A 12,919-nucleotide genomic window follows, 5' to 3' on the forward strand; every position below is an offset into this window, starting at 1 on the left:
GGGCACCGCTGTAACAGGGCATCGCTGTAACAGGGCACCGCTGTAACAGGGCATCGCTGTAACAGGGCACCGCTGTAACAGGGCACCGCTGTAACAGGGCACCGCTGTAACAGGGCTCCACTGTAACAGGGCACTGCTGTAACAGGTCTCCACTGTAACAGGGCACCGCTGTAACAGGGCACAGCTCTAGCAGGGCACCGCTGTAACAGGGCACCGCTGTAACAGGGCACCACTGTAACAGGGCACCGCTGTAACAGGGCACCGCTATAACAGGGCACCAGTGTAATAGGGCACCGCTGTAACAGGGCACCGCTGTAGCAGGGCACCGCTGTAACAGGGCACCAGTTTAACAGGGCACCGCTGTAACAGGGCACCGCTGTAACAGGGCTCCACGGTACCAGGGCTCCATTGTACCAGGGCACCGCTGTAACAGGGCTCCATTGTAATAGGGCACCACTGTAACAGGGCTCCACTGTAACAGGGCACCGCTATAACAGGGCACCACTGTAACAGGGCACCGCTGTAACAGGGCACTGCTATAACAGGGCACCACTGTAACAGGGCACTGCTGTAACAGGGCACCACTGTAATAGGGCACCGCTGTAACAGGGCACCGCTGTAACAGGGCACCGCTGTAACAGGGCACCGCTATAACAGGGCACCGCTGTAACAGGGCACCGCTGTAACAGGGCACCGCTGTAACAGGGCACCGCTATAACAGGGCACCGCTGTAACAGGGCACCGCTGTAACAGGGCACCGCTGTAGCAGGGCTCCACTGTAACAGCGCACCGCTGTAACAGGGCTCCACTGTAATCGGGCACCACTGTAACAGGGCACCACTGTAACAGGACATCGCTGTAACAGGGCACCACTGTAACAGGGCACCACTGTAACAGGGCTCCAGTGTAATAGGGCACCACTGTAAAAGGGCACCGCTGTAACAGGGCACCACTGTAACGGGGCACCGCTGTAACAGGGCTCCACTGTAACAGGGCTCCACTGTAACTGGGCTCCACTCTAACAGGGCTCCACTGTAACAGGGTAACAGTGCTCCACTGTACCAGGGCTCCATTGTACCAGGGCACCGCTGTAACAGGGCACCGCTGTAACAGGGCATCGCTGTAACAGGGCACCACTGTAACAGGTCTCCATTGTACCAGGGCTCCACTGTACTAGGGCACCGCTGTACCAGGGCTCCACTGTAACAGGGCACCGCTGTAACAGGGCACCGCTATAACAGGGCACCACTGTAACAGGGCACCGCTGTAACAGGGCACTGCTATAACAGGGCACCACTGTAACAGGGCACTGCTGTAACAGGGCACCACTGTAATAGGGCACCGCTGTAACAGGGCACCGCTGTAACAGGGCACCGCTGTAACAGGGCACCGCTATAACAGGGCACCGCTGTAACAGGGCACCGCTGTAACAGGGCACCGCTGTAACAGGGCACCGCTATAACAGGGCACCGCTGTAACAGGGCACCGCTGTAACAGGGCACCGCTGTAGCAGGGCTCCACTGTAACAGCGCACCGCTGTAACAGGGCTCCACTGTAATCGGGCACCACTGTAACAGGGCACCACTGTAACAGGACATCGCTGTAACAGGGCACCACTGTAACAGGGCACCACTGTAACAGGGCTCCAGTGTAATAGGGCACCACTGTAAAAGGGCACCGCTGTAACAGGGCACCACTGTAACGGGGCACCGCTGTAACAGGGCTCCACTGTAACAGGGCTCCACTGTAACTGGGCTCCACTCTAACAGGGCTCCACTGTAACAGGACACCACTGTAACAGGGTAACAGTGCTCCACTGTACCAGGGCTCCATTGTACCAGGGCACCGCTGTAACAGGGCACCGCTGTAACAGGGCATCGCTGTAACAGGGCACCACTGTAACAGGTCTCCATTGTACCAGGGCTCCACTGTACTAGGGCACCGCTGTACCAGGGCTCCACTGTAACAGGGCACCGCTGTAACAGGGCACCGCTGTAGCAGGGCACCACTGTAACAGGGCACCGCTGTAACAGGGCTCCACTGTAACAGGGTTCCACTGTAACAGGGCTCCACTGTAACAGGGTTCCACTGTCACAGGGCTCCACTGTAACAGGGTAACAGGGCTCCACTGTAACAGGGCTCCACTGTAACAGGGCTCCACTGCAACAGGGCTCCACTGCAACAGGGCTCCACTGTAACAGGGTAACAGGGCTCCACTATAACAGGGCACCATTGTAACAGGGTAACAGGGCTCCACTGTAACAGGGCACCACTATAACAGGGCACCACTGTAACAGGGCACCGCTATAACAGGGTTCCACAGCAACAGGGCACCACTGTAACAGGGTAACAGGGCTCCACTGTAACAGGGCTCCACTGCAACAAGGCTCCACTGTAACAGGGTAACAGGGCTCCACTGTAACAGGGCACCACTATAACAGGGCTCCACTGTAACAGGGCACCACTATAACAGGGCTCCACTGTAACAGGGCTCCACTGTAACAGTGCTGCACTGTAACAGGGCTCCACTGTAACAGGGTAACAGGGCTCCACTGTAACAGGGCTCCACTGTAACAGGGTTCCACTGCATCAGGGCTCCACTGCAACAGGGCTCCACTGTAACAGGGTTCCACTGTAACAGGGCTCCACTATAACAGGGCTCCACTGTAACAGGGCTCCACTGTAACAGTGCTGCACTGTAACAGGGCTCCACTGTAACAGGGTAACAGGGCTCCACTGTAACAGGGCTCCACTGTAACAGGGTTCCACTGCATCAGGGCTCCACTGCAACAGGGCTCCACTGTAACAGGGCTCCACTGTAACAGGGTTCCACTGTAACAGGGCTCCACTGTAACAGGGTTCCACTGCAACAGGGCTCCACTGCAACAGGGCTCCACTGCAACAGGGCTCCACTGTAACAGGGCTCCACTGTAACAGGGTAACAGGGCTCCACTGTAACAGGGCTCCACTGTAACAGGGTAACAGGTCTCCACTGTAACAGGGCTCCACTGCAACAGGGTAACAGGGCTCCACTGTAACAAGGTAACAGGGCTCCACTGTAACAGAGTAACAGAGCTCCACTGTAACAGGGCAACAGGGCTCCACGGTAACAGGGCACCACTGTAACAGGGTTCCACTGTAACAGGGCTCCACTGTAACAGGGCTCCACTGTAACAGGGTTCCACTGCAACAGGGCTCCACTGTAACAGGGCTCCACTGCAACAGGGCTCCACTGCAACAGGGCACCGCTGTAACAGGGCTCCACTGTAACAGGGTAACAGGGCTCCACTGTAACAGGGCTCCACTGTAACAGGGTAACAGGGCTCCACTGTAACAGGGCTCCACTGCAACATGGTAACAGGGCTCCACTGTAACAGGGTAACAGGGCTCCACTGTAACAGAGTAACAGGGCTCCACTGCAACAGGGCACCGCTGTAACAGGGCTCCACTGTAACAGGGTAACAGGGCTCCACTGTAACAGGGCTCCACTGTAACAGGGTAACAGGGCTCCACTGTAACAGGGTAACAGGGCTCCACTGTAACAGGGCTCCACTGCAACAGGGTAACAGGGCTCCACTGTAACAGGTCAACAGGGCTCCACGGTAACAGGGAAACAGGGCACCACTGTAACAGGGCTCCACTGTAACAGGGCTCCACTGTAACAGGGCTCCACTGTAACAGGGTTCCACTGCAACAGGGCTCCGCTGTAACAGGGCTCCACTGCAACAGGGCTCCACTGCAACAGGGCTCCACTGTAACAGGGCTCCACTGTAACAGGGCACCGCTGTAACAGGGCTCCACTGTAACAGGGTAACAGGGCTCCACTGCAACAGGGTAACAGGGCTCCACTGTAACAGGTCTCCACTGTAACAGGGCTCCACTGTAACAGGTCTCCACTGTAACAGGGTAAAAGGGCTCCACTGTAACAGGGCTCCACTGCAACAGGGTAACAGGGCTCCACTGTAACAGGGCTCCACTGTAACAGGGTAACAGGGCTCCACTGTAACAGGGCTCCACTGTAACAGGGTAACAGGGCTCCACTGTAACAGGGCTCCACTGTAACAGGGCTCCACTGCAACAGGGTAACAGGGCTCCACTGTAACAGGGCTCCACTATAACAGGGCTCCACTCTAACAGGTCTCCACTGTAACAGGGCTCCACTGTAACAGGGCTCCACTGTAACAGGGTAACAGGGCTCCACTGCAACAGGGCACCGCTGTAACAGGGCTCCACTGTAACAGGGCTCCACTCCAACAGGGTTCCACTGTAACAGGGCTCCACTGTAACAGGGTAACAGGGCTCCACTGTAACAGGGCTCCACTGCAACAGGGCTCCACTGTAACAGGGCACCATTGTAACAGGGTAACAGGGCTCCACTGTAACAGGGCACCACTATAACAGGACACCACTGTAACAGGGCACCGCTATAACAGGGTTCCACAGCAACAGGGCACCACTGTAACAGGGTAACAGGGCTCCACTGGAACAGGGCTCCACTGCAACAAGGCTCCACTGTAACAGGGCACCACTATAACAGGGCTCCACTGTAACAGGGCTCCACTGTAACAGTGCTCCACTGTAACAGGGTTCCACTGTAACAGGGCTCCACTGTAACAGGGTAACAGGGCTCCACTGTAACAGGGCTCCACTGTAACAGGGTTCCACTGCATCAGGGCTCCACTGCAACAGGGCTCCACTGTAACAGGGCTCCACTGTAACAGGGCTCCACTGTAACAGGGTTCCACTGCATCAGGGCTCCACTGCAACAGGGCTCCACTGTAACAGGGCTCCACTGTAACAGGGCTCCACTGTAACAGGGTTCCACTGCAACAGGGCTCCACTGCAACAGGGCTCCACTGCAACAGGGCTCCACTGTAACAGGGCTCCACTGTAACAGGGTAACAGGGCTCCACTGTAACAGGGCTCCACTGTAACAGGGCTCCACTGCAACAGGGTAACAGGGCTCCACTGTAACAGGGCACCACTATAACAGGGCACCACTGTAACAGGGCACCGCTATAACAGGGTTCCACAGCAACAGGGCACCACTGTAACAGGGTAACAGGGCTCCACTGCAACAAGGCTCCACTGTAACAGGGTAACAGGGCTCCACTGTAACAGGGCACCACTATAACAGGGCTCCACTGTAACAGGGCTCCACTGTAACAGTGCTCCACTGTAACAGGGCTCCACTGTAACAGGGCTCCACTGTAACAGGGCTCCACTGTAACAGGGTAACAGGGCTCCACTGTAACAGGGCTCCACTGTAACAGGGTTCCACTGCATCAGGGCTCCACTGCAACAGGGCTCCACTGTATCAGGGCTCCACTGTAACAGGGCTCCACTGTAACAGGGTTCCACTGCATCAGGGCTCCACTGCAACAGGGCTCCACTGTAACAGGGCTCCACTGTAACAGGGTTCCACTGCAACAGGGCTCCACTGCAACAGGGCTCCACTGCAACAGGGCTCCACTGTAACAGGGCTCCACTGTAACAGGGTAACAGGGCTCCACTGTAACAGGGCTCCACTGTAACAGGGTAACAGGGCTCCACTGTAACAGGGCTCCACTGCAACAGGGTAACAGGGCTCCACTGTAACAAGGTAACAGGGCTCCACTGTAACAGAGTAACAGAGCTCCACTGTAACAGGGCAACAGGGCTCCACGGTAACAGGGAAACAGGGCACCACTGTAACAGGGTTCCACTGTAACAGGGCTCCACTGTAACAGGGTTCCACTGCAACAGGGCTCCACTGTAACAGGGCTCCACTGCAACAGGGCTCCACTGTAACAGGGCACCGCTGTAACAGGGCTCCACTGTAACAGGGTAACAGGGCTCCACTGTAACAGGGCTCCACTGTAACAGGGTAACAGGGCTCCACTGTAACAGGGCTCCACTGCAACAGGGTAACAGGGCTCCACTGTAACAGGGTAACAGGGCTCCACTGTAACAGAGTAACAGAGCTCCACTGTAACAGGGCAACAGGGCTCCACGGTAACAGGGAAACAGGGCACCACTGTAACAGGGTTCCACTGTAACAGGGCTCCACTGTGACAGGGTTCCACTGCAACAGGGCTCCACTGCAACAGGGCTCCACTGTAACAGGGCTCCACTGTAACAGAGTAACAGAGCTCCACTGTAACAGGGCAACAGGGCTCCACGGTAACAGGGAAACAGGGCACCACTGTAACAGGGTTCCACTGTAACAGGGCTCCACTGTAACAGGGTTCCACTGCAACAGGGCTCCACTGCAACAGGGCTCCACTGCAACAGGGCTCCACTGCAACAGGGCTCCACTGTAACAGGGCTCCACTGTAACAGGGCTCCACTGTAACAGGGCACCGCTGTAACAGGGCTCCACTGTAACAGGGCTCCACTGTAACAGGGCACCGCTGTAACAGGGCTCCACTGTAACAGGGTAACAGGGCTCCACTGCAACAGGGTAACAGGGCTCCACTGTAACAGGTCTCCACTGTAACAGGGCTCCACTGTAACAGGTCTCCACTGTAACAGGGTAACAGGGCTCCACTGTAACAGGGCTCCACTGCAACAGGGTAACAGGGCTCCACTGTAACAGGGCTCCACTGTAACAGGGCTCCACTGTAACAGGGTAACAGGGCTCCACTGTAACAGGGCTCCACTGCAACAGGGTAACAGGGCTCCACTGTAACAGGGCTCCACTATAACAGGGCTCCACTCTAACAGGTCTCCACTGTAACAGGGCTCCACTGTAACAGGGCTCCACTGTAACAGGGTAACAGGGCTCCACTGTAACAGGGCTCCACTGTAACAGGGTAACAGGGCTCCACTGTAACAGGGCTCCACTGTAACAGGGCTCCACTGTAACAGGGCTATAGGGCACCAGTGCAACAACAGGGCAGTGCTCCAACAGTTGGGAATTTGAGTGAGAGGTGACAGAACGGAGGGTTAATGAGCAGGTAAGTCAAACGGGGCCGGATCTGACCCGTGGTGTCCCACAAGGATCTGTGCTCCGACTTCAATTTGTCACATCATTTAATAACACCTTGGATAATCGCAAAGAAATGTATATAATCAAATTCGCTGCTGAGAGAAAGTTCGGTGACATTGTAGAGAGTGTAGATGGTCACATAACATTACAAAGGAATATCGATAGACCAGGTGAATGGGCAAAACTGCGGCAGATGGAGTTCAGTACCAGCAATGATCCATTGTGGACTGAGAAAGGATAGATGAGGGTATTTTCGAGAAGAAATGAAGTTAAATACAATGGCTGTCCAAAGAAGACAGGGTAGATAACGATAACCTATTTTCACTGTTTGGATATTGTACAACTAGGGTTATAGACGGAGGATTAGGGCCAGAGCACCCAGCAGAGATGTCCACTCACAAACTGTGGGAGAGATTGGGTATTTTCTTCCACAAACTGCAACAGATGATAGGTCAGCTGTTACCTTTAAATCTGAGGAGGACTGTTTTACCAAAGGGACGTCCATGTTAACGAACAGGCCCAACGATTCCATGGCTTGAAGCTCCCAGATGGGAAAGGGGCTTGGAAAACCAGAATTCTTGTATAACCCGTGTATTTAACCACAGGGCACGGCCGAGCGGTCGGCAGATAAAACTGTAGATACTTACGCACAACTGCAATGAAGCTGGTCTTATCCAGGAGAATCCATAGGCCAAAGCCGAGGATAACTGCTCCAAGAATCTAGAGAACAATCAACATGTCAGGGAAAAACAGAAAACAGGAACACTCATAATCCACAGGAAAGGGAGGGCGAGGGATACAGAACTAACTCCGCGTAGGGGACAGATCCAGGAACATGAGGCAACCTGGGAGAGCCAGGAATCGAGACAGAAACACACACAGTCCGCTGGTATGTGGAGCCAGGGAGACCAAACTGAGAGGTTTCCTGTACTTATCTACAGGGGGAGTCAGTGAGGGGCTTCCATATTAACTGCAGGGGGTGTCACTGAGGGGTTTACCACATATATCTACAGGGGTAGTCACTGAGGGGTTTCCTGTATTTATCTACAGGGGGAGTCACTGAGGGGTTTCCCATATTTATCTACAGGGGGAGTCACTGCGGGGTTTCCCATATTTATATACAGGGGGAGTCACTGAGGGGTTTCCTGTATTTATCTACAGGGGGAGTCACTGAGGGGTTTCCTGTATTTATCTACAGGGGGAGTCACTGCGGGGTTTCCCATATTTATATACAGGGGGAGTCACTGAGGGGTTTCCTGTATTTATCTACAGGGAGAGTCACTGAGGGGTTTCCCATATTTATCTACAGGGAGAGTCACTGAGGGGTTTCCTGTATTTATCTACAGGGGGAGTCACTGAGGGGTTTCCTGTATTTATCTACAGGGAGAGTCACTGAGGGGTTTCCTGTATTTATCTACAGGGGGAGTCACTGAGGGGTTTCCCGTATTTATCTACAGGGAGAGTCACTGAGGGGTTTCCTGTATTTATCTACAGGGGGAGTCACTGAGGGGTTTCCTGTATTTATCTACAGGGGGAGTCACTGAGGGGTTTCCTGTATTTATCTACAGGGTGAGTCACTGAGGGGTTTCCTGTATTTATCTACAGGGAGAGTCACTGAGGGGTTTCCTGTATTTATCTACAGGGAGAGTCACTGAGGGGTTTCCTAATTTTATCTACAGGGTGAGTCACTGAGGGGTTTCCTGTATTTATCTACAGGGAGAGTCACTGAGGGGTTTCCTGTACTTATCTACAGGGAGATTCACTGAGCGGTTTCCTGTATTTATCTACAGGGAGAGTCACTGAGGGGTTTCCTGTATTTATCTACAGGGAGAGTCACTGAGGGGAATCCTGTATTTATCTACAGGGAGAGTCACTGAGGGGTTTCCTGTATTTATCGACAGTGGGAGTCACTGAGGGGTTTCCTGTATTTATCTACAGGGGGAGTCACTGAGGGATTTCCCGTATTTATCTACAGGGAGAGTCACTGAGGGGTTTCCTGTATTTACTTACAGGGAGAGTCACTGAGCGGTTTCCTGTATTTATCTACAGGGGGTGTCACTGAGGGATTTCCTGTATTTATCTACAGGGTGAGTCACTGAGTGGTTTCCTGTATTTATCTACAGGAAGAGACACTGAGGGGTTTCCCGTATTTCTCTACAGGGTGAGTCACTGAGTGGTTTCCTGTATTTATCTACAGGGGGAGTCACTGAGGGGTTTCCTGTATTTATCTACAGGGAGAGTCACTGAGGGGTTTCCTGTATTTATCTACAGGGAGAGTCACTGAGGGGTTTCCTGTATTTATCTACAAGGAGAGTCACTGAGGGGTTTCCTGTATTTATCTACAGGGGGAGTCACTGAGGGGTTTCCTGTATTTATCTACAGGGAGAGTCACTGTGGGGTTTCCCGTATTCATCTACAGGGGGAGTCACTGAGGGGTTTCCTGTATTTATCGACAGGGAGAGTCACCGAGGGGTTTCCTGTATTTATCTACAGGGAGAGTCACTGAGGGGTTTCCTGTATTTATCGACAGGGAGAGTCACTGAGGGGTTTCCTGTATTTATCTACAGGGAGAGTCACTGAGGGGTTTCCTGTATTTATCGACAGGGAGAATCACTGAGGGGTTTCCTGTATTTATCTACAGGGGGAGTCACTGAGGGGTTTCCTGTATTTATCTACAGGGAGAGTCACTGAGGGGTTTCCTGTATTTATCTACAGGGTGAGTCACTGAAGGGTTTCCTGTATTTATCTACAGGGAGAGTCACTGAGGGGTTTCCTGTATTTATCTACAGGGAGAGTCACTGAGGGGTTTCCCATATTTATATACAGGGAGAGTCACTGAGGGGTTTCCTGTATTTATCTACAGGGAGAATCACTGAGGGGTTTCCTGTATTTATCTACAGGGGGAGTCATTGAGGGGTTTCCCGTATTGATCTACAGGGAGAGTCACTGAGGGGTTTCCTGTATTTATCTACAGGGAGAGTCACTCAGGGTTTCCCATATTTATCTACAGGGGGAGTCACTGAGGGGTTTCCTGTATTTATCTACAGGGAGAGTCACTGAGGGGTTTCTGGTATTTATCTTCAGGGAGAGTCACTGAGGGGTTTCCTGTATTTATCTACAGGGGGAGTCACTGAGGGGTTTCCTGTATTTATCTACAGGGAGAGTCACTGTGGGGTTTCCCGTATTCATCTACAGGGGGAGTCACTGAGGGGTTTCCTGTATTTATCGACAGGGAGAGTCACCGAGGGGTTTCCTGTATTTATCTACAGGGAGAGTCACTGAGGGGTTTCCTGTATTTATCGACAGGGAGAGTCACTGAGGGGTTTCCTGTATTTATCTACAGGGAGAGTCACTGAGGGGTTTCCTGTATTTATCGACAGGGAGAATCACTGAGGGGTTTCCTGTATTTATCTACAGGGGGAGTCACTGAGGGGTTTCCTGTATTTATCTACAGGGAGAGTCACTGAGGGGTTTCCTGTATTTATCTACAGGGTGAGTCACTGAAGGGTTTCCTGTATTTATCTACAGGGAGAGTCACTGAGGGGTTTCCTGTATTTATCTACAGGGAGAGTCACTGAGGGGTTTCCCATATTTATATACAGGGAGAGTCACTGAGGGGTTTCCTGTATTTATCTACAGGGAGAATCACTGAGGGGTTTCCTGTATTTATCTACAGGGGGAGTCATTGAGGGGTTTCCCGTATTGATCTACAGGGAGAGTCACTGAGGGGTTTCCTGTATTTATCTACAGGGAGAGTCACTCAGGGTTTCCCATATTTATCTACAGGGGGAGTCACTGAGGGGTTTCCTGTATTTATCTACAGGGAGAGTCACTGAGGGGTTTCTGGTATTTATCTTCAGGGAGAGTCACTGAGGGGTTTCCTGTATTTATCTACACGGAGAGTCACTGAGGGGTTTCCTGTATTTATCTACAGGGGGAGTCACTGAGGGGTTTCCTGTATTTATCAACAGAGGGAGTCACTGAGGGGTTTCCCGTATTTATCTACAGGGAGAGTCACTGAGGGGTTTCCCGTATTTATCCACAGGGGGAGTCACTGAGGGGTATCCTGTATTTATCTACAGGGAGAGTCACTGAGGGGTTTCCTGTATTTATCTACAGGGGGAGTCACTGAGGGGTTTCCCATATTGATCGACAGGGGGAGTCATTGATGGGGTTTCCTGTATTTATCTACAGGGGGAGTCACTGAGGGGTTTCCTGTATTTATCTACAGGGGGAGTCACTGAGGGATTTCCCGTATTTATCTACAGGGAGAGTCACTGAGGGGTTTCCCGTATTTATCTCCAGGGAGAGTCACTGAGGGGTTTCCTGTATTTATCTACAGGGAGAGTCACTGAGGGGTTTCCTGTATTTATCGACAGGGAGAATCACTGAGGGGTTTCCTGTATTTATCTACAGGGAGAGTCACTGAGGGGTTTCCTGTATTTATCTACAGGGAGAGTCACTGAGGGGTTTCCCGTATTTATATACAGGGAGAGTCACTGAGGGGTTTCCTGTATATATCGACAGGGAGAATCACTGAGGGGTTTCCTGTATTTATCTACAGGGAGAATCACTGAGGGGTTTCCTGTATTTATCTACAGGGAGAGTCACTGAGGGGTTTGCTGTATTTATCTACAGGGGGAGTCATTGAGGGGTTTCCCGTATTGATCTACAGGGGGAGTCACTGAGGGGTTTCCCATATTTATCTACAGGGGGAGTCACTGAGAGGTTTCCTGTATTTATCTACAGGGAGAGTCACTGAGGGGTTTCCTGTATTTATCTACAGGGAGAGTCACTGAGGGGTTTCCTGTATTTATCTACAGGGAGAGTCACTCAGGGTTTCCCATATTTATCTACAGGGGGAGTCACTGAGGGGTTTCCTGTATTTATCTACAGGGAGAGTCACTGAGGGGTTTCCTGTATTTATCTACAGGGGGAGTCACTGAGGGGTTTGCTGTATTTATCTACAGGGGGAGTCATTGAGGGGTTTCCCGTATTGATCTACAGGGGGAGTCACTGAGGGGTTTCCCATATTTATCTACAGGGGGAGTCACTGAGAGGTTTCCTGTATTTATCTCCAGGGAGAGTCACTGAGGGGTTTCCTGTATTTATCTACAGGGAGAGTCACTGAGGGGTTTCCTGTATTTATCTACAGGGAGAGTCACTCAGGGTTTCCCATATTTATCTACAGGGGGAGTCACTGAGGGGTTTCCTGTATTTATCTACAGGGAGAGTCACTGAGGGGTTTCCTGTATTTATCTACAGGGGGAGTCACTGAGGGGTTTGCTGTATTTATCTACAGGGGGAGTCATTGAGGGGTTTCCCGTATTGATCTACAGGGGGAGTCACTGAGGGGTTTCCCATATTTATCTACAGGGGGAGTCACTGAGAGGTTTCCTGTATTTATCTACAGGGAGAGTCACTGAGGGGTTTCCTGTATTTATCTACAGGGAGAGTCACTGAGGGGTTTCCTGTATTTATCTACAGGGAGAGTCACTGAGGGGTTTCCTGTATTTATCTACAGGGAGAGTCACTCAGGATTTCCCATATTTATCTACAGGGGGAGTCACTGAGCGGTTTCCTGTATTTATCTACAGGGAGAGTCACTGAGGGATTTCCTGTATTTATCTACAGGGAGAGTCACTGAGGGGTTTCCTGTATTTATCTACAGGGAGAGTCACTGAGGGGTTTCCTGTATTTAACTACAGGGAGAGTCACTGAGGGGTTTCTGGTATTTATCTTCAGGGAGAGTCACTGAGGGGTTTCCTGTATTTATCTACAGGGAGAGTCACTGAGGGGTTTCCTGTATTTATCTACAGGGGGAGTCACTGAGGGGTTTCGTGCATTTATCAACAGAGGGAGTCACTGAGGGGTTTCCCGTATTTATCTACAGGGAGAGTCACTGCGGGGTTTCCTGTATTTATCTACAGGGGGAGTCACTGAGGGGTT

At 52.1% G+C, this 12,919-nt stretch overlaps 1 protein-coding gene across 3 annotated transcripts in view; it reads right to left on the reverse strand.

The window, feature by feature from the left end:
- Positions 1-12,919, reverse strand: part of LOC140493434 (CD82 antigen-like) — a 173,363-nt gene that overhangs the window by 86,753 nt on the left and 73,691 nt on the right. For all 3 annotated transcript variants that reach the window (XM_072591864.1, XM_072591865.1, XM_072591866.1), the window contains exon 3: positions 7,618-7,690. In XM_072591864.1, coding sequence (XP_072447965.1) covers positions 7,618-7,690 — 73 coding nt within the window. The remainder of the gene's footprint in view (positions 1-7,617; positions 7,691-12,919) is intronic.

The sequence above is a fragment of the Chiloscyllium punctatum genome, chromosome 22, assembly GCF_047496795.1.
Source record: "Chiloscyllium punctatum isolate Juve2018m chromosome 22, sChiPun1.3, whole genome shotgun sequence".
Taxonomy (NCBI): domain Eukaryota; kingdom Metazoa; phylum Chordata; class Chondrichthyes; order Orectolobiformes; family Hemiscylliidae; genus Chiloscyllium; species Chiloscyllium punctatum.